The 22,765-nt window shown below is 36.1% G+C and overlaps 1 protein-coding gene across 1 annotated transcript; it reads right to left on the bottom strand.

Moving 5' to 3' along the window:
* Window positions 1–14,862: 14,862 nt before the first annotated feature.
* On the bottom strand, window positions 14,863–22,554 carry LUM (lumican). The gene is made up of 3 exons (XM_002752818.7): window positions 22,255–22,554; window positions 18,986–19,868; window positions 14,863–15,638 (listed from the first exon to the last, which is right to left on the bottom strand). Exons 2-3 carry the CDS (start codon window positions 19,845–19,847, stop codon window positions 15,484–15,486), a joined length of 1,017 nt encoding a protein of 338 aa, XP_002752864.1. The 5' UTR covers window positions 19,848–19,868; window positions 22,255–22,554; the 3' UTR covers window positions 14,863–15,483.
* Between the last annotated feature and the right edge of the window lie 211 nt (window positions 22,555–22,765).

The raw sequence follows: 22,765 nt of genomic DNA, 5'->3' as shown, positions 1-22,765 counted from the left end.
ACTATTCTTCCTGATGCTCTCCCTTCCCCCACCCCCACCCCCACCACAAACAGCCCAAGTGTGTGCTGTTCCCCACCATGTGTTCATGTGTTCTCATCATTCAGCTCCTACTTCTAAGTGAGAACATGTGGTATTTTATTTTCTGTTCCTGTTTTAGTTTGCTGAGGATAATGGCTTCCAACTCTATCCATGTCCCTGCAAAGGACATGATCTCATTCCTTTTTATGGCTGCATAGTATTCCATGTTGTGTAAGTACCACATTTTCTTTATCCAGTCTATCATTGGTGGGAATTTAGGTTGATTCCATGTCTTTTCTACTCTGAACAGTGCTTCATTGAACATACATGTGCATGTATCTTTATAACAGAATGATTTATATTCCTTTGGGTATATACCAAGTAATAAGATTGCTGAGCCAAATGAAAATATATAGCATCTAGGTTAATGTAAGTACACTCTATGATGTTCACAAAACAACAAAGCTGTCAATGACATTTCTCAAAACATATTCCTATCTAAGCAATGCATGACTCTATTTTTCTTTTCAAATTGTGTTGGCAAATTCTACCAATAAACCATTGACTTGATGTAGCGATAGTGAATATCTTTTCTTAACTTCATATTTTAAATAAAAGCATTCTAATTTATATTGGGTCTTGGATGTTTATTCAGCTTGCTATTCTATGTCTTTTAATTGGAGCAATTAGCCTGTTTACATTTAAGATTAGTATTGTTATGTATAAATTTGCTACTGTGGGCTAGGCTCACTGGCTCTCACCTGTAATCCTAGCACTTTGGGAGGCCAAGATGGGTGGATCATGAGGTCAGGAGTTTGAGACCAGCCTGACCAACATGGTGAAATCCTGTCTCTACTTAAAATACAAAAATTAGCTGGGCATGGTGGCACATACCTATAATTCCAGCTACTCAGAAGGCTAAGGTAGGAGAATTGCTTGAAGCTGGGAGGGGGAGGTTGTAGTGAGCTGAGTTTGTGCCACTGCACTCCAGTCTGGGCAACAGGGCAAACTGTGTCAAAAAAGAAAATGCTACTGTGGTCATGATGCTAGCTGGTTATTTTATATACTTGTTTATGTGGTTGCTTCATAGTGTCACTGGTCTGTGTATGTCAGTGTGTTTCTGCAATGGCTGGTAATGGTTTTTCCTTCCCATATTTAGTGCTTCCTTCAGGGGTTCTTAGAAGGAAGGCTTGATAGTGATGAATTCCTTAGCATTTGCTTGTCTGAAAAGGATCTTATTTCTCCTTCGATTATGAAGCTTAGTTTGGCTGAATATGAAATTCTGGTGGGTGGGGGTGGGGAATTCTTTTCATTAAGAATATTGATTGTTGGTTCCCGATCTCTTCTAGCATGTAGAGTTTCCACATAGAGGTCCACTGTTAGTCTGACAAGCTTCCTTTTGTAAGTGACCTAGCCTTTCTTTCCGGTTGCCCTTAACATTTTTTCTTTCTTTTCAACCTTTGGGAATATGATGATTATGTGTCATGGGGTTGATCTTACAGAGTATCTTCCTGTGGTTCTCTGTATTTCCTGAATTTGAATGTTGGCCTGTCTTGCTAAGTTGGGGAAGTTCTCTTGAATGATATCCTGAAGTATGTTTTCCAACTTGGTTCCATTCTTCCCGTCTGTTTCATGTACCCCAATCAGTTGTAAGTTGGGTCTCTTTACATGATCCCATATTTCTTGGAGGTTTTATTTATTCTTTTTCATTCTTTTTTATCCATTCTTGTCTGCCTTTCTCATTTCATAAAGAGAGTCTTCAAACTCAGATTCTTTCCTCTGCTTGATCTATTCTGCTGTTGATACTGTGATTGCATTGTTAATTTTTCATGCTGTGTTTTTCAGCTCCATCAGGTTGGATATAGTCCTCTCTCAACTGACTATTCTGCTTATCAGCTCCTGTTTTGTTTTATTAGGATTCTTAGCTTCTTTCCATTGGGTTACAACATGTACCTTTAGCTCAGTGAAGTTAGTTAATACCCACCTTCTCAGGCCTACTTCAGCCATCTCAGCCTCAGCCCAATTCTGTGCCCTTGCTGGAGACATGTTACAGTCATTTGGAGGAGAGGAGGCACTCTGGCTTTTTGAGTTTTCAGCATTTTTGCGTTGATTTATTCTCATCTTTGTGGGCTTATCTACTTTCAATCTTTGAGATTGCTAACCTTTGCATTTGTTTTTTATGGGGCCTCTTTGGTTAATGTTGTTCTTGTTGTTTCACTGTTTGCTTTTCTTTTAAAAGCCAGGTCACTCTTCCATAGGGCTGCTGCAGTTGTCTGGAGGTCCACTCCAGACCCTAGATGCCTGATTTTTTCATACCTAGAGGTATCACCAGTGAATGCCATAAAACAGCAAAGATGGCAACCTGCTCCTTCCTCTGGAAGCTCTGTCCCGTGGGAGCCTGCCCAAATGGCTTATAGGAGTTGGATGGAGGTCTCACCCAGTAAGGAGGAACAGGATCCGGGACCCACTTAAAAATGCACTCTTGCTGTTTGTTGGTAGAGCTGCCGTGCTGTTTTTGGGGGGACTCTTTCTTTTCTGGACCATTTATAATCTCCAAAGCTGGCAGGCTGGAATGGCCAAGTCGACCAAACCACAGAGATGGCAGCCGCCCCTACCCCCAGGAACTCAGTCCTGCCTCAGACAGACTCCAACCTGTTACTGTTGGCTGGCTGGAACTCCAAGCCAGTGAATTTTAACTTGTGAGGTGCTGTGGAAGTGGGGCCTAAAGAATGATGCTGCTTGGCTCCCTGGATTCAGCCTCCTTCCTAAGGATACGTATGGACAGATCTCCCGTGTTGCTGGGGATCCTGGGGTCAGAGTATGTACATCTTCTGGGTTTCTTTGTGTGCCTGAGTGGCTGCTGTGCCAAGACTCCACACAGCTCTGTGTATCAGACCCTAGGCCTTGGTGCCATGGGCTCACAAGGGGATCTCCTGATCTGTGGGTTGCAAAGATTCATGGGAAAGGTGTGGTTTCCCAGGTGGGGATGAACAAGCATTCACTGCTTTCCTTGGCTAGATGTGGTGGTTCCTTTGGCTCCATGCTGTTTCTGGGTGGGTTGTCGCCGCATCCTGCTTTTCTTCATTTTCCATGAGTTGAGTTGTTTGTCTAGTCAGTCCCAATGCAAGAACCTGGATATTTCAGTTGAAGGTGCTAAATTTACTCGAGTCTTTTCATCCCCCTCTGTCTGTGCTGCAGAACATGGCTGCTTCTAATTGGCCATTTTGGCCCTGAATCCAGGCCTTCAATTTGTAATTATCAAATATATGTTTATTTTTCTTTATTCCACTTTTTAAACCTCTATTGATTTTTAATTTATAAACCCTATTAATTTTTCTTACCCTTAAATTTTTATCCTACAAAGTTATCTTGGAAAAAATAAAGTAAAACAATATATTTATCCTTGTTTCTAATGACAAAAGGATTTGAAACATGTCCATTTATGTTTCCTAATTTACCTAATTATTTACTTATTGCATATAATATTTATGTTCTAGCTTCTTAAAATTTATACACATTAAGCATAATCATATAGATACTTAAAATATGCATTTTCATTTGTCTAATATTTGTCATTTAATTTGTTCAATTTTCATTTTACTCCTTAGACAGTACTTCCGAGATCATTTCCTCCTTGAATATCATTCCTTAGAACTTTCTAGGTGGTGAACTCTACATATCTTTATTTGAAACAGTATGTTTAAAAATAGTTTTCATATATAAATGTTACCAGTTATTTACTATAAGTTCTTTAAAGATGTTACACAATCATCTTCTGGCATGCATTGATTTTAATAGATAAATTTACTGTCATTGTAGCTGATTTGTGTTGTAAGTAATTTTTTCCTGGATTACTAAATTCATATTTTTACCAATTGGGAAAAATTGTTATCTCTTTAGATATTTTCTCTTCTGCATCATTTCATTTTTTCCTTGATAGATCTTCATTTAGACCTATATTAAAATTTCTTGGTCTAGCTTTGTATGTCTTAACTCTTTTTTGTTTTTGTCTCCTTTATCAGAGCACTGTATAACATTTCTACTTAAATATCTTGTAAGTCATTAGTTTTCTTTCTAACTGTACTTAATCTGCTCTTAATTTATAAAGTTGTTTTAATCATATCATTAGTGAACAGAGATAACTTGACTTCCTCTTTTCCAATCTGGTTGTCTTTGATTTCTTTTCTTTGCTTGATTGCACTGGATAGGACTTCCAGTATTATGCCGAATAAAGTCGTGAAAGTGGGCATCAGTGTCTTCTTTCCATTTGTAGGAGGATTTCTTTCTTTTCTTTTTTTTTTTTTTTTTGAGACGGAGTTTCGCTCTTGTTACCCAGGCTGGAGTGCAATGGCGAGATCTCGGCTCACCGCAACCTCCGCCTCCTGGGTTCAGGCAATTCTCCTGCCTCAGCCTCCTGAGTAGCTGGGATTACAGGCACACACCACCGTGCCCAGCTAAATTTTTGTATTTTTAGTAGAGACGGGGTTTCACCATGTTGACCAGGATGGTCTCGATCTCTCGACCTCGTGATCCACCCGTCTCAGCGATCCCCCCGTCTCGGCCTCCCAAAGTGCTGGGATTACAGGCTTGAGCCACCGCGCCCGGCCGGGAGGATTTCTTTCAACTTTTCCCTGTTTAATAAGATGTTGGCTATGGATTTACAGTACACGGTTGACAAACATAGACACAAAAATTGTCACCAAAATACTAGCAAACCAAATAAATACAACAGCACATCAAAAAGGGAATACGCCATGATCAAGGGGATTTTATTCCAGGGATGCGAGGATGGTTCAACATATGCAATAAAAATGATTCATCACATGCACAGAATTAAGGACAAAAAACACATGATGATCTCAATTGGTACAGAAAAGGCATTTGATAAAATTTAGTATCACTTTATGAAAAAAAATCAACAAACTAGGCAGAAAAAACATTATTCAAAATATTTGACCCATTTAAAATCACCAAGTATTAATAGCAATAGCACTCATTTTATTTTAAAACCCTAAGAACACCAAAAGAGTTAAGAGTGAGCTTCATTTCTGCATCTCAATAGCTATCATGTTACTAGATTATTTTATCTCCTCAGTTTCAGTTTTAAAATTGTGATGATTCATACTGGGTTGTGAAAAATTCAGTGAACACATATAGGTGAAAGTTTTCCACAAACTTTAAGGTGCCACACAAATGGAAGATTGATTATCCATCAAAAAAATTTTGAGAACCTACTGTGTGTTGGCATACTTCTGAGCACTATGGATTGATATTGTGGGGAGGAAGAGCAAATGCTTTACCTTTGTGGAATGTTCTTTAGATTGTAACAATATGAATAAAACACACACACACATACACACACACACTGTGCACAAAACAATGTCAGATTCTAATGACTATTACAACAAACAAAGAAACAAAACTAAATCATGGTAAAGAGTAGAGGCCAACATGGGTTGCTTTTTTATATGAAGTGATTAGTAAAGAGCTCTCTAATATTTTGAAAAGAAATCATAATTAAATGAGGAAACAAACTGAATCACTAGCTGGTGAACAGGCAGAGACAAATGCATAGAAACCAGTAACAAGGGTATATTTGGAATGTTCAAGAAACAAGGTGGCCAAGTGTGATTGGAGAGGAGTGGGCAAGAAGTGTGATAAGGGAACATGACCTTGGAGGTTATGATAAGGGCTTCAAATTTTAAGTTTGATGAGAAGACATTTCAGGTATTTAAGATGAGAGAGGACAGGAGGTAATTTGTATTTTTCAACCCTAACTTTTGTTTGAAAATAAACTGTAAGATTCCATGCTTGAATATTTCTGAAATCAACTAGGAGGCAACTACATTGGTACAGAATAAAGGTCATAGTAGATTGGACCAGTAGTGGTAAACAGTCAGATTTGTGATATATTTTTTAAATCTAGCCAAAAATTTTGTTGATGAAGGCTATGGTTTGAATGTGTCTACTGAAGTTTGTGCATTGAAAACTTGATTTTCAACGTGAAGGTGTTGAGAAGTGGGGCCTAATGGGAAGTGTGTGGGTCATGAGGGCATCACCCACTTGAAAGAATTAATGCCATTGTTTCAGGAGTGGTTTCCTTATAAAATGATGAGTTTGGTCTCCTTTTGTCTCTCTCTTTTCCTCTCTTTCCCCATCTACTATGGGATGATGCAAAACAAACAAACAAAAAAGATCCTTGAAAAATGCCAGCCTCTCAATCTTTGAAGTCCCAGATTCCAGAATGGTAAGCCAATAAATGTCTGCTTATTATACTTACCTAGTCTCTGGTATTCTGTTAGAGCAGCACAAAATGGGCTGAGACAATAGATTAGATATGCGTAAATCGACTAATATGTCTCTATTCAGTATCCCAAGATATGAAGGTAGATAATACTCTCTGGATAAAAGACAATACCGACAGCTAACATCACAGTTAATGGTTAAAAGCTGAAAGCTCTTCTAAGATCACAAACAAGATAAGAATGCCCACTCTCACCAGTTCTGTTCAGTGTGGTACTGGAAGTTCTAGCCAGAGCAATTAGACAAGAAAAAAAGATGAAAGGCACCCCAATTGGGAAAAAGAAAGTAAAATTGTCTCTGTTCACAGATGATGTATTTTATACAGAAAACCCTAAATACTCCACTAACGTGTTAGAATAAATAAACAAATTCAAGAAAGTTACAGGATACAAAATCAACACACAAAAATTAGTAGCACTTCCATATTCTAATAATGAATGATCCAAAAAAGATATCAAGAAAACAATACTATTCACAATAGCTTCAAAAATACTTAGCAATTAATTTAACCAAAGAAGAGAAATATCTGTACGCTGAAAACTATAAAACATTACTGGGCTGGGCACGGTGGCTCAAGCCTGTAATCCCAGCACTTTGGGAAGCTGAGGCGGGTGGATCACAAGGTGAAAAGATCGAGACCATCCTAGTCAACATGGTGAAACCCCGTCTTTACTAAAAATACAAAAAAATTAGCTGGGCATGGTGGCGCGTGCCTGTAATCCCAGCTACTCAGGCGGCTGAGGCAGGAGAATTGCCTGAACCCAGGAGGCGGAGGTTGTGGTGAGCCGAGATCGCGCCATTGCACTCCAGCCTGGGTAACAAGAGCGAAACTGCGTCTCAAAAAAAAAAAAAATTACTGAGTAAAATTAAGACACAAATATATTGACAGCTATCCTGTGTTCATAGAGAAAAAATTTAATGTTGTTAAAATGTCTGTACCACCCGACTTAGTCTTGTTTTGTGCTGCTATAACAAAATACTTGAAACTGTATAGTTATAAAAATGTATATTTATACATTTTATTTATTTATAAATTTATTTATAATAAATCATGTATTATCAAAAATGAATACATTTATAAAAATGTATTTATAAGTTGAAATAAGTCCATCAATTTATTTCTTACAGTTCTGAAGACAGGGAAGTATAAAGTCAGGAAGCTCACATCTGGTGAGTGTCTTCTTGCTGCATCATCCCATGTTGGAAGGGCAGGGGAACACACGCACATATGCAAGAGAAGCCAAATCTACTTCTGTAACAAAATTATATCTTCCAGTAATGACAGTAATTCATTTATTTGGGCAGAGCACTCATGCCCTAATTACCTCTTATTAGGTCCCATCTCCCAACATGATTGGATTGGGGATTAAGTTTTCAACATATGAAATTTGGGAGATGCACTTAAACCATAGTACCACCCAAAACAATTTAAGACAATCCATATCAAAATTACAGTAACATTTTTTACAGAAATAGAAAATAATTTCTAAAATTTGCATAGAACTAAAAAAGATCCCAAATAGCCAAAGCAATATTGAGCAAAAAGTTGGAGGCCTCACACTATTTAACTTTAAATCTATACCAACCAAAAGAAAATGGTACTGGCATAAAAATATACACATAGGTCAAGGAAATTGAATGGAGAGCCCCAAAGTAAATCCATGATTTTATGGTCAATGAATTTTTAGCAAAGTTGCCATGAACACACAATGGGGAAAGAAGACTCTCTTCAATAAATAGTGTAGAGAAAACTAGACATTCACATATAGAAGAATGAGATTGGATCCTTAGTTCATACATATACAAAAATCAACTAAGAATGGATTGAAGATTTAAACATAAGACTTGAAATTACAAATCTACTAGAAGTACATATAGGGAAAAGTTCCTTGACATTGGTCTCAGCAAATATTTTTTGGATATGAACTTAAAAGCCCCAACAATAAAAGCAAAAATAGGCAATAGAAATTACATCAAATTAAAAATACTTCAGCATAGCAAAGGAAGCAATCAACAGTGTGAAGAGACAACCTATGTAATGGGAGAAAATATTGCCAAACCACACACCTCATAAGGGTGATCATGATAGCAAGGAAATACATAACCCAATTAAAAATGGGCAATGAATTTGAATACACATTTCTGAAACAAAGACATGCAAATGAACAGCAGATACATTAAAAAATCCTTAAAAGCACTAATTCTCAGAGAATTGCAAAGTAAAACCACAGTGAGATATTGCCTCATGTCTATTACAATGGCTATGATCGAAAAGTTGAAAGATAAATGTTGGCAAAGATGTGGAGAAAAGCAAACCCTTACATTCTGTTGGTGGGAATGTAAGTTAGCACAGCCATGACAGAAAACAGTAAGAGGTTTCTCAAAAAATTAAAAGTAGAGCTACTGTATGATCCAGCAACATCACTTCTGGGCATATACACAAAGGAATTGAAATCAGTATGTCACAGAGTTATCTGCACTCCCCTGTTCATTGCAACATTATTCACAATAGTCAAGATATGGAATCAGTGTAAGTGTTCACTGATGTATAAAGAGATACAGATGTGGTATATATGCAAATGGGCCTCAACTTAGAATAATTCAATTTATAATTTTTTGACTTTATGATGGTGCAAAAGTGATACACATTCAGTAGAAACTGTATTTTGAGTATTCATTCAACCATTCTATTTTTCACTTTCAGCACAGTGTTCAATAAATTACATGAGATATTCAATACTTTATTATAAAATAGGCTTTGTGTTAGGTGATTTTGTCTAATTGTAGCTAATGTGAGTGCTCTGAGCATACTTAAGATAAATTAGGCTAAGATATGGTATTCAATAGGTTAGATATATTCAGTGCATTTTCAACCCACGACGGGTTAACTGGGACAGAACACCGTCGTAAGTCAAGGAGCAAACGCATATGCAGTAGAATACCATTTAACCATAAAAAGAAGGAAGTTCTATTTTTGCAGTAACTTAGATGAAACTGGAGAACATTCTTCTAAGTGAAATAAATCAAGCACAAAAAGAAATATACTGCATGATGTCACTTATATGTGGAATCTAAAACAAGTTAAACTTACAGCAGAAGAAAGAGTAGAATGGTGGTTGCCAGGAGCTGAAAGTGAGGGCTAGGTAGATGGGAAATTGTTGGTTAAAGGGTATGAAGTTTCAGTTAGGATAGAGAAGAATAGGAGATCTATGGTATGTGGCAACTACAGTTAATAATTATGTATTGTATACTTGAACATTGGTAATAAAAGCAGATCTTAAATATTCTCACAACAGAAAATGATAGGAATGTGAGGTAATATGTTTGTTAATTAGCTTTATTTAACCATTTCACGATGGATACATATATAAAAGCATCATGTTGTCCACTGTAAATAAATACAATTTTTATTTGTCAAGTATACTTTAATGAAAACAATAGATTTAATGGATGGATGTGGATAATCCCATGAATCAAAGTAAATTGCAATGTTTTGTGTAATATTAAAGGGAGTAAAGCAGAAGCAATTGTACTGGAGCTCACCAGGAGAGGTCTGCCTTAAGACTGACCTTTGTAACTTGTTCCTTCCAACCACAGCTTCATTGCATTAATGCTACTCAGCAACCATATCTGGAGAACTTACTGCCAGGCCCTGTGTTTTGTCAGTGTTCAGACAAGGTAATTTACAAACACTCATGTAAACACATCTAAGCCCCCTTTAATGCCATGGGAGCTTACTGAGTTATAATATACACTCTGAGAACAGAGATCTGATCTCAAATGAGAGTTACAGTATTTCAAATCATGTCTGATCCTACTTCCCAGTTTTTCTCCCCGTCTAAAAGTAGGAAGGTTCCTTATACCTATGACTTGAGCTAAAACAATACATAAAGATATTCCTTGAATTATCTAATGTATCATAACATTTAAATTAATGTCCAAATATATGTTATAATTTTACAATTAGGTCTGCTCCCCAAAAATCTTTCCTTATCATCCAAAAGAAATGGCCACTCCCTGCATTTCTTCATATTCCTTCAGGTCATCTATTTCTTCATAGCCTTTATCACTACTGTCCTCATGTCATAGACTGTACGTTTATCTGCTGATTGTTTGAATCTCCTGTAAATGTCAACTTTGTTGAGATAAGGATTTGTCGGTTTTGTTCAATACTGTGTCTCCAGCACCTAAGCCATTTCTGGATTAGATGCTTGATTTTAAAAAAAGCTTGATTAGAAGCTTGATTCAAAAAAAGTTTAATGAATTAATGGAAAAGGTACAGATGGATGCACCATGAATGAATTGTTAAAAAACTTAACTTTGATAAATGATTTTTAATAGATTTTCTTTTTATAATAAAGGATATTAATTCTATTAGAGAAAGCTCAGAGGGGGTACTCTAGTGAAGGGTTAGAGTAGCTTAAAGTGAGTCTTAAAAGATAGCTATGTGTTTCCAAGTGAAAGAGGCATAAGGGGATTCCAGGAAGAAAGGTGTTTTCAGAGACATTAGAGCAAATGCAACTGAAAATTAGTAAGTATGGTTGCAACAATTCAAGCAATTTAATGTAGTGCATCATGAAGTCTGACAAAATCTGCTAAGAGATGAGTCTAGAGAGGTAACTAAGGACCAAATTGCAAAGGACCTTTGGTGTCCTGGAATGCCTTTTGTGCTGCTCTGAAGAGCCTGGATCACATCCTGAAAGCAATGGTGCATCACTGAACAGTTTTAAACAGGTAAATAATACAGTACCAGGTTTTTTAAATTTTTATTTTATTATTTTTTATTGCATTTTAGGTTTTGGGGTACATGTGCAGAACATGCAAGATAGTTGCATAGGTACACACATGGCAGTGTGATTTGCTGAGTTCCTCCCCTTCACCCACATCTGGCATTTCTCCCCATGCTATCCTTCTCGTTTCCCCCGCCGCTGCCCCTCCCCTATTCCCCCCAATAGACCCCAGTGTGTAGTGCTCCCCTCCCTGTGTCCATGTGTTCTCATTGTTCATCACCCACCTATGAGGGAGAACATGGGGTATTTCATTTTCTGTTCTTGTGTCAGTTTGCTGAGAATGATGTTCTCCAGATTCATCCATGTTCCTACAAAGGACACGAACTCATCGTTTTTGATTGCTACATAATATTCCATGGTGTATGTGTGCCACATTTTCCCAGTCCAGTCTATCATCGATGGGCATTTGGGTTGGTTCCAGGTCTTTGCTATTGTAAACATATGTCAGAGAACTTGCTGTAATAATGCAGTTCATGATTAAGTTAGGCAAAACATGAGAATTTTCAGAACTCTAAGTGAAAATTCAGGAAGTCTTGAAATAAAGCCTTGGCGGCGAGGCTAGAGAGGAGGGTGTTTGAAATGCAATCCACAGGGTAAGGTTACTACTAAGGCTCTTTAATATTTTTAGGATACACTTTTTAAAAAATAGAAAATCAGGTACATTGTAAGGAGACACACAAATATAGATGACACTCTTTATGCCAATCAAAATTTTAAAGCTACCAGTGACATTTTAGGGCTATCAAAGTGAGATTAGGATGAATGCATGTGACCTCACTTACTGATGTTGCTTACATTTCTATTATTTTATGTGTTGGAGTGCAATTTGTTATACCTTATCTGGAAACAAAATTTACTGAATACATGAGTAAAAAAGTAAACATAATTTGCTGGATATTTTTAATGCATATCTATTTATTTTATGTATTTACAAGTCTATTTTAAATATTGTAATGTCGTCATTTATATACATATTTTTAGTTCTGGTAGTAAAGTCACTTTGCGGTTCCCTTTAAATAAAATGAGAACTTCCTTTTACGTGTCAGTAAATGTTAAGTATGTATAATGGTTGCAAAATTCAACCAAAGAAATGTCTAAGGCCATTATTATGATAAAATTACAGCTATAGAAAAACCGGAACCCAAACTTAAAAGATCACAAGGAAAAAAAAATTAATAGTCTTTTGAAATACCAGCCTTTTAAACTCTTCAGGATTTCTAACAACATAGCTATTACCAGTTGGAGAACTTTTTACCGAGAAATCAACATTCCTCTTGCTCATTTAGTGGTCTATTATTCATCTGTATTTTTTGTACTTATTAGGCATGAGAATTTCTCACAAACCTCAAAGCCTTTGTACATTATAGGTCTCCTCCACCATAAAGGCACCAGTTAGCCCTAATTTTTAAATGGAAGTCTTGAGAACAAAAAGGAGCTTTCCTAATTTTTCCATTTTCTCTCCACAGTAAGGAACTACAGTTAAGGCTCTAATGAATCAGCCTTGGGAAAGAACGAATTTATATGCATTATTGCTTTAATCCACTCGTGGAGAAGTTTATCCAAGAAGAGATAAAATCAGGATCACTGTTGTTAGTGAGACAGTTGAGAGAATCTCTTGCTTTAAATTCAACCTGCTGTTGACATTCCCCATGGGTATCATCTCGAATATTTAATCAAAGTGAACCCTTAGCCATTTCTCTTGACAGAATACCAGTTGGATAACTCTGAATGGAAAGGAACATATGTGGATAAGAAGTGTTATAAAGCCAGTCTCAAGCAAGTTTCTTGGCAGAAGTGACTCATGCTATCTTAATGATACCAGCATCTGCATTCCTTGCTTACAGATGAAGAAATAGAAGGCTAGAGAGCTTAAATTAGTTAGAATATGGAAAAAGTTATATACATATATATTAAACATTCCTCTTGCTCATTTAGCGGTTTACTAGTCATCTGTATTTTTGTACATATTAGAGAATGATAATTCCCATATCATCCATATATGTAGTTCACATGTATATACGCTGTGAAGAGCAGGCTACTTTTTATTTTGCCTCCTTAGAGAAGAGTACTTTTCTGCTTTCTAACTATTTGTGATTTTAGTAACTTGATCATAGTATCACACTAAGGTGGTGTTTTGAAAAACATGCAACATTGAGCACTAGTATAAGAATTACCCATGAATGTGCTTTAAAAATGCAAAATCCTATGTTGCACAATTCATTAGGTCTGCATATCTGGAACACTGTGTGGTAACCTGCATGTAGAAATACACCCTAACGTGCTAGTTATACATTTACAATTTTGAAAAACACCTAAGTAGGGTGGGGATGGAGAGATGAGGGGAAAGCAGATAAAATTTTTGCCAGACTTTCTTCCCTCAGCACCCCACGAGGGATGCCAGTGAGTGAAGAAGCAGGTGGGAATCTTCTCTTCTCCAGCTTTGCCCTGAAAAGATGAAGTCTTCCCTCTAATAAGAGGAGTTGTCCCTAAAGAGGATAAAGCCAGTTCCTTTCCCAGATGCTTCTATAACAAAATGTCACTATGTGCTTAACTTGGTCTTTGTCAACTAATATTAACTACAAAGGGAACTGCTGTTTTAAAAGTCATAGTTTTGCTTTCCGGGCATAAAGATAACATAGGACTTTGGATAGAGAGAAATCAAAGGCTTTTAAAGATTCAGACAGACTGCCAATTGAGATGTTTTTCCTAAGTAGTATAGAGACAAAGCTCATGTAATTTCATCATGTTCTTTCTGAAAGATAATTCACGGCACATTATCTACTCTCTATTTGAGAATAGGTTTCTAAGGATTGATAGTGAATTTTGTAGACAGGGAAAAGAAAATGCATTTTCAATTCATCCATATTATAGTTGTATTGAGAAAAAAGCAGATTTTAAGTTTATACCAATAAATAAACTGAGGACTTTACCTTAATGTAGAAAAGTCATGAGATTAAAAAATCCACCTTGTACCTAATGTAATATGCATTTCACACATCTCCCAGTCTACTCAATCTCAATGATGATCCTTTGATGAAAGGATACTTTACCATAAGATAGAGGTATCTAAAAGTGGTATGTTAAAACATTTTATGCCTTTGAGATACATTTCCTTTGTATTAGACACATATTTGACTATACATACATTGTCATGGGATGAGTAGATCTTTGTCTGCAGAACATTTGACTGCAAACATAAGCCTTATTGTTAGCCAGGTAAAAGAGATGTTATTTTTATAAATTATATGTCTACTATTTCTCATATAGAATTTTATATACTCATAATATAGAAAGCTGAAAGTTGATATTACTGGTTCATAAACTCAAAACCTATGATCCAGACATATTTGTTTCAAGACAAAATTATTTTTTAACTATCACTTTCAGAAAATTTTACATTCATTTAACATTTTTCATCCTGTGAGTTATTTCTTGACAACCAAGGAGTGAGTGCTGAGATCATATATCAGCTTCTTATCTAATACAATACTATGTATATTAATCAGTAAACATGTCAGGAATGGGAATAATGACAAATGTCTAAGTAAGTTGTAAAATCTAAGTACTTATTACATATGTGTATAAACTCTTTGTAAGTGAATCCTAGAAGTAGACAAATTATTTGGTGGAAAATGCTATGTTCACATCAGTAAGGTATCGCAGGCTAGATATATCTTTTGAATTCTAATCTACTGTTTTATGTATTTTATACTTAAAATATATAAATTTCACAAGAATTCAAACACAGTGATGCCATTTGCTATGTTTTATTTTGCTAGTAGCTAATTAAACATAACATGCAAATAATCAAAAAGAAACATACATGACTTATAGTGAAAAATAATTCTAGAAAAGTTTCACTAGGTGAGTATGTCAATTCTTAATACTAAAAATACTTCTTTAAGTGCATAAGACTTCATAAATTTTGTCTAGTATTTTGCCTCAGAATCTACCACCTATTTTTCAACCAGACAAATGTGAATGTATCAAGATAATTTTGTTCAAGACAGTAAACATCTATATGTGGTTAGTCCATCCTTTGGGGCCCATTAAAGTTTAAGAATTATAAAATTTGGCTGATTTCTATGCAACCAGTCAAAGGCTTTACACATCATTTGACAGTAGAAATGAAAAACACTAAATTTACAAATAAAGCATTGAGTTTGACATCTATTCGTGTATAAGTGTGTGTCCTTATGATGAAATAGGCCTGCCTTTCATCTTCTCTTTAAAAAAAATAAATGTTTACAAAACATTTCCCTCAGATTTTAAAAGTCATAGAAGTAATAAACAGTAATAAAATATGGATACTATGAAAACTGACACACAGAAAAACATAACCATAAAATATTGTTGTTCCAGGATACAGATATTAATTAAGAGTAATTTCATTTGCTACACGTAGACATTCATACATATCCGGCGGCAGACTCATTTCAGAGATGCGATTGCCGTCCAAACGCAAATGCTTGATCTTGGAGTAGGATAATGGTCCCAGGATCTTGCAGAAGCTCTTTACGTCAAGCTCTAAAAAATAAAGAATAGACAATATTCATCATTTTTCAGTATACTGGCTTAAAACAATAAAAAAATGTTTAAAATATTATAAAGTGGGGCATGTTCCCATTTAGAAAAGTCATAATGTATATATATGAACTTGCAACCATGAAAGGCATATTTCAGGCTACTAAAATGGCACAGCAATATTTACTAATCATGGTACATCAAGACATTCAGTGCAATCTTTCAAATAACTGAACTTATTTATTAGTAGAAGTTGTTTTTTAAAGGCATTCAATAAGTGTGTCATATTATCTAATAACTTTTTTGAAATATTTAGTCTAACTTGAAGAAACATAAATGGATCCTGCTGTATGAACAATCTCATCAATATAAGTACTCTTGGTTTTTACATCTAAAAATGAGAAGGGTCAACTAGATGATCTATAAATAATTTTCTAGCAAATTCACACCATGACAATGATAAAAATTCCAAGGCAAAAAACAAATAATTCCAGGAACCATACACCGTAACGATGATCAAAATTCCAAAGCAAAAAACAGATCATGACCATCTGAACACGTGTTTTTTTTGTTTGTTTGTTTAGTTTTGTTGATGGTCAAAAAGCTGCCACAAATCAAACAATGATTTACTTTTTAATAGAAAAAACAAGAGTGTTACTGAATTGGCAGACCTGTATGTACACAAAAACTATGTTTGCCCATATCTATTTTCAAGTCCTTTATCTTGTTTTCGTTTTCATGTCCTTATCTTGTTTTCATTTTAAAACTCTAGTTAACAAAGGCTTCAGTGGAACCCCAAACACACATACATGTTAAAATAACTCACCAGTCAATTCCTGGTATTTTTCTATGGTACCAACATGTGAGAAAGTGAGGAAAAGTGGAAAGAAGATGGGCATAGCCCCATCTTGGAATTTCTACCTCTGCCACTTACCAGGTAGGCAACCTTGGAACACTTATCTGATCTTCCTGTTAGAAACAACACATCTATCTTACCTTGTTGCATGAAGGTTAAATTAAGTTGTGTAAAGCACTCCACACAGTACTAGACCATACTATGTCCTTGACTAATTTCCTTTTAATTTTGCTGTCTTTTCCAAATAACTCTACATTAGGAAGACCTCTGATTAAGCTAATGCTTAGAGTTGCAAGTTTGAAATAGAAAACAATGTATTTTGGCTATATGCTTCCCTAATATTATAAAATTAATAAGGGGAACTTTTTCTATTTTAAGCAAATGTGAAATGTTGGTATGGATGATTACTACCTGGCAAAATAACGTAAACTGAGGAGATAAGTGAAAAGACAACAAAAACACCTGACCAAATGTCAAAGATAAGGAAGAAAGAAAGGAAACGAGTATGTTACTTATTCAAATGACCACAACGTGCTGGGCACTGTGGTTGCTGTCTCAGCTGGGCACTGACAGGTCATTGGCCTTTCTTCCACAGACCTCTCTTCCCATCTTCCACACCAGCTCTTCCATCATTTACTCACACAATGTATACCTTCAAATGTGCCTACATCTGTATCCCTCTTTCTTGTTTCAGAGAAAGAAGTAGCCCTGCTCTTGCAGATAATCTCTACCCACCAAATCTAATGTATTCCATCATCCCTCAAACATTTTTGATTCCTTTAGCATTTTGGTCTGTCCTTTCTCCTAACCACACATATTTAAAATGAGGAATCACATATTGCCACACAGTGAATTTTCCACTGTAAACAACAATGGAGGTTAGCTATGTTAGCCTGACTGTGTATTGTGTGACAGTCAAATAGTACCAACCCCTACCTTGGCTGCTTTTCAGAGACAGCAAAGAACATGTGGTGCTTCAGAATTGGCAAGCATGGTCTCCTGTATAAGAGTGTTTAACCCTACTAGGAGTTATGTGAAAGTGGCAGAATTAACAAATATCATATACATATGGTATATTAAAATATTTTCTAAGAGCAATACCTTTATTCGGTATGGCCAGAAAACCAATTTTCATCATATATAGATGTTCCATTTTAATAGATTATTTGGCAGACATGATTACTTTATATGTGAATCAGTGTTTATATGTGAATTAGTGTTTTTATATGTGTATATGTGAATCAGTGTTTCATTCAGAAAAATCTTATTGGTGAATCATTTTTTTTCTCCTCTGCCAAGTTCTCCTCTGCCAAAGATTAATGGCAGAATTATCCTGGTGGGAAATGGTAAATTTCAATTTCCCACTGGAATCTGTACTACTTAAAGGGCAGGATTGTACCCAAGATAAAAAAAGCTTTGTAATACTATCTCTTTAAAAAAAAATGTTAGGAGGCCCCATCATATTCCTTTTCTCCTTAATCTTCTTCACAGTCCTCATCAAAGCACTGTGAAGGCCACACACCATAACCAAGATAACAGAGGCAGATGATGGTCATGACAGCAGAGTTACATGTTGAGTCCCAAGTAGTTGATGTCAGGGAAGACCATGAGGCTATATGAGGGTGGGCATGGTGGCTTACACCTGTAATCCCAGTACTTTGGGAGGCCAAGGCAAATGGATCATTTGAGGTCAGGAGTTCAAGACCAGCATGGTTAACATGGTGAAACCCCCATCTCTACTAAAAATACAAAAATTGTCCAGGTGGTGGTGGCCTGAGGTGGAAGAATTGCTTGAGCTGGTGAGGTGGAGGTTGTAATGAGCTGAGATTGCACCACCACACTACAGTCTGGATGACAGAGTGAGACTCTGTCAAGAAAGAAAGAAGAAGGAAGGAAGGAAGGAAGGAAGGAAGGAAGGAAGGAAGGAAGGAAGGAAGGAAGGAAGGAAGGAAGGAAGGAAGGAAGGGGAAAGAAAGAAAAAGAAAGAAAGAAGGAAAGAAAGGATGTTGGATATATGACTGAGCTACAATTATTCTTTGTTTGAAGTAGAGGGATATTTTGTTGACTTTTTAATTTTTATACTATTTTTATTATGATTATGATTTTTTCTGAGACAGAGTCTTGCTCTGCACCAAGGATGGAGTGCAGTGGCATGATCTTAGCTCACTGTAACCTCCACCTCCCATGTTCAAGCAATTCTCCTGCCTCAGCCTCCTGGGTAGTTGGGATTACAGGTGCCCACCACCACACCCAGCTAATTTTTGTATTTTTAGAGGAGAGAGGGTTTTACCATGTTGGCCAGGATGGTCTAAAATTTCTGACCTCATGATCCACTCACTTCTGCCTTCCAAAGTGCTGGGATTACAGGCATGAGCCACTGTGCCCGGCTGACATTTTATTTGTTTAATGAAGTCAGATGCAATATTTGTGTTGCACAGGTCGGTCATTTAAACACTTAAGGACATATCAAACACAGGAACAGCTTTTTACTTACTCTCAAGTTCATTGACCTCCAAGTAATAGTTTTCAAGGTTTTCATTGACAGTTGGTATGTTTTTAAGCTTGTTATAGGACAGATCCAGCTCAACCAGGGATGACACATTGAAAGAATTTCCAGGTATTCCACTATCAGCCAGTTCATTGTGAGATAAACGCAGATACTGCAGTGCATTAAAACGCTTGAAATACTCATCAGGGATGTTGCTGATCTTATTGTTGTCTAAGTAGAGAGTTAGAAGAGAGACAGGAAGACCAGAAGGCAGTTTGGTCATCTGATTGAAGCTCAAGTCAAGGTATTCGAGTGACTTAAGACCTTTAAAAGCAGCTGAAACAGCATCCTCTTTCAGCCGATTGTGCTGGAGATGAATGAAGGTCAGGTTTACCAGTCCTTCAAAAGAGCCCAGCTTTGTGATCTTGTTATGAGTGAGCTGCAGATCCTCCAGAGATTTGGGAAGTGGGCCCACAGACTCAGTCAGGTTGTTGTAGTTTATGTGCAGCTTCTTCAGTTGTTTCAATTTAGAGAAAACTCTCCCTTTTATCTTGGAGTTTTCTAGAAGATTGTGATCTAGAATGAGCCACTGCAGATCAGTGACATTCTCAAAGGCCTTTTCATCAATATGGTCAATCTGGTTATTCCTAAGGTAAAGATACTTGATTCCAGGAGGCACCATAGGCACACTTTTCAATTTCAGCTCATCACAGTACATGGCACTTGGGTAGCTTTCAGGGCAGTTACATTCTGGTGCACAGTTTGGTGATGATTGCCCATAAATTGATAAGGAATAATCATATTCATAGTACTGGCCACTGGTACCACCAATCAATGCCAAGAAGAGAGTAAATGCACTTATACTCATTGTTGGCAAATGGTTTGAATCCTAAATAAAGATGAAACATTTATTAATATAAAATACTTTCAAGAAAATACAATTTCCAACACTAAATGCATTAGAAAATGTGCATTTTGTTATTTTATAGCTATTTTTAGTGCCCTAACGGCGTCTTTTACATTTTTATTTAGGTATGAGGACAAAGGTGTACGTTTACAAACTGTGGGGTGAGCAGGTTTCAGATTAGAGTGCATACACGTGCGCCCCCTTCTGGGCGAGCCAGGCCTAATTGTTCCAGTCGATCTCTTTAGGTTCTTCCTTAATGAAATAAATGCCTTCCTGTAAGAGGTTTCTGGGTGGTGCTCATTGAGCACTGTATTAGACTACTGCTTCAGATCATCTCTCAAAAAATGAGAATGAAAAGACAACTGTAAACTGTATACTCCACCCTACCATTCGACATCATTAAAATGACTCATGAAGAAGATCCTTACGGGAATATGGGCAACCTGTGGTTTTGCTTGTATGTGGGAGGAAAATAGAAGGTACATTCCTTTAAAAGTGTCTGGTTTTTGCTGGTTTTGAGGAAGGAGAACAGAATTCCTGGTGCTGGTGTGCATACATACTAATTCAAGTTGTGCTTAATGTTCCACACTTTTTAAAGCACATTGCAAAACTGAGTTCTGAAACTAATTTCATAAATTAGTTATTAAATTAAATGTTAGTAATATTTAATAATAACAAATGTTTACTTATCAGGAAAATGTCACACATTCTAAGACTTTCTCAATCTGGAAAGAGATTCAACAGGTATAGAAAGATAGCATTTTCCAAGTTTTAAACTAGAGTTTATAGTATCTCTCAATTACTCACAAGTTCTCTACCTTCTTCATGCCAAAAGTGAAGAAGCCATGGTTTGCTAATATGGCTGTTAGTGGCCTCACAGGATGGAGACGGGAGAGAGGTGGGATGTCTTTAAAGTTTGGATTTAACACTGGCATCAGGAGCTATCTAGGAAATTATTCATTTGAGAATACGAATTTAAAATAATGTGTAACGGTTATCTTGCCATGGGAACACGTTTCTAAGGTGAGATTCAAAAAAGTACAGTTCAATGTCTTAAGGAAGTACAGGGTTAGCAATTTAGATAAGGGGAAATTATGATACAAGAGTTAGACTTTTATAGAGTGAAGAGTTGTAGCTGAGTCACACTTGGTAGCCCTGAGAGAGAAATCATTAATGTGAAGAAAGATCAACATTCTAACAGATAACTTAGAGTATGGTATCTTCCTATGAAAGTATGACTACAAGCTTTTGAATCAAGTAGGATATTTGGGGTTAGAAACTGAAAATGTCTTCTATTTGCTTTAATTTGAAATTATAAGGCATTTATTTCAGATCAGATGGAACATTATAAAACAGTTGTTAGAAATACTTTGATTGCTGACATAATGTAACATGTAGCCAGATTCTCAGTAAATTACTCTCTAAGATTGTAATGCGGGGCATTTAATTTTGTTGACAGAACTTGGCCATAATAATAATTGCATAGCACTAAAAAGAATGTGATGATATTCCCAGAGTTATTTATAAGTTATAGAATGTTAATATTATAAAGATTTGTCTTGCTTCATTAATAAGCTATTTTCAATTTAGTATATCCCAAAATATTCATGGTAGCTATAATGTGAGTATAAATAGTAATGAAAAAATGCTTCCATATTTTTTGGCAAAGTGAAAACAAGGATGCTGAATTCAACGAGAGTTTGTAACCATATAATGACTTCACTATGAGGCAAAATTAGACTGTACTTTCCTCCGTTTTTTCAAATACCTGTGGCTATAGAAAAAATGCTGCTTTCAAAAACTAAATCATTTCCCAGAATTTCTTTTAAAACTCATTCCTTAAGGCATATATCCAAGAAACAAATATTTTAAATTAACAAAACAGAAATAATCCATGGAGTCTCTAAATCTTTTGACTCACGTTTTATAACATGGAATGTTTATTGTAAATTATAACAAATTGTTACAAAATACTTATTGAAATGTATTTTGAATGCCAATTAAAATGATTTTTCTTTGCCCCAATGTTAGGGTCCAATACTAACATATATACTAATTAGGATACATAACAAACATTTTAATTTCTATATATTTTTTCACTGTGTTTACTTAACTATTTTCTCATTCTAACCTTGAAACTTTTTATAATTCCTCTTGCCATGCAAAACAACATATATTGTATAAAATCTTAAGTCTATAAATCATGGAAAACATATTAAACAAAATGTGAAAGTAAATGCTCAAAACTGTGGATTTGCTATTGAATAGCAATTGGCAAAATTGCTCTGGAATTTTTCCTGTTCCTGTTACAAAAAACTCTGTCCCAAACAGTTAGCATCCCCAGTGCGATAGTTAAAACAGCACTTACCTTGCTGTCTTGACACTGCTTTAGTTAATTCTTAAAGCAGATGCACTATGGACAAGAATCCACCAATATATGCTGTAAACTCTGTCAGGACGGAACTGGCTGCCAGATTCTGAGTGATACAAGAGCTGAAGGGGGGTGGGGAGACCCAGCCCAGTCACGCCAGTCTCTGAATGGAGTTATGTCATTGTGGGGATCTTGTGGTGTGGCATGTAAACACTGCTCTCTAACGAAGTGCAGGTGAACGTGGGGAGGAAGGACAGCCCAGCTCACTCCCTATGGAATGGGAGCGAGATACGTGTTAAACTAGCTCAAACACTGTAGCTTTTAACCAAGAATTGGGTCCTGCTTCAAATAAGGAAGCTCACTGTGAGAACATTTCTCTTACAAGCCTCTTTACATCTGTGGCTGTGGCAACAGTTAAGTGCAATGTGCTCAGCCAACTATAATGTTCATCTAAAGAGCTCATAAATCATAAGCAGGACAAATAATTTCAGGAAAAAGCAAATGAATA

Source organism: Callithrix jacchus, chromosome 9 (assembly GCF_049354715.1).
Source record: "Callithrix jacchus isolate 240 chromosome 9, calJac240_pri, whole genome shotgun sequence".
In the NCBI taxonomy this organism is placed as follows: domain Eukaryota; kingdom Metazoa; phylum Chordata; class Mammalia; order Primates; family Cebidae; genus Callithrix; species Callithrix jacchus.
This window is presented reverse-complemented; position numbering and strand designations above follow the sequence as displayed.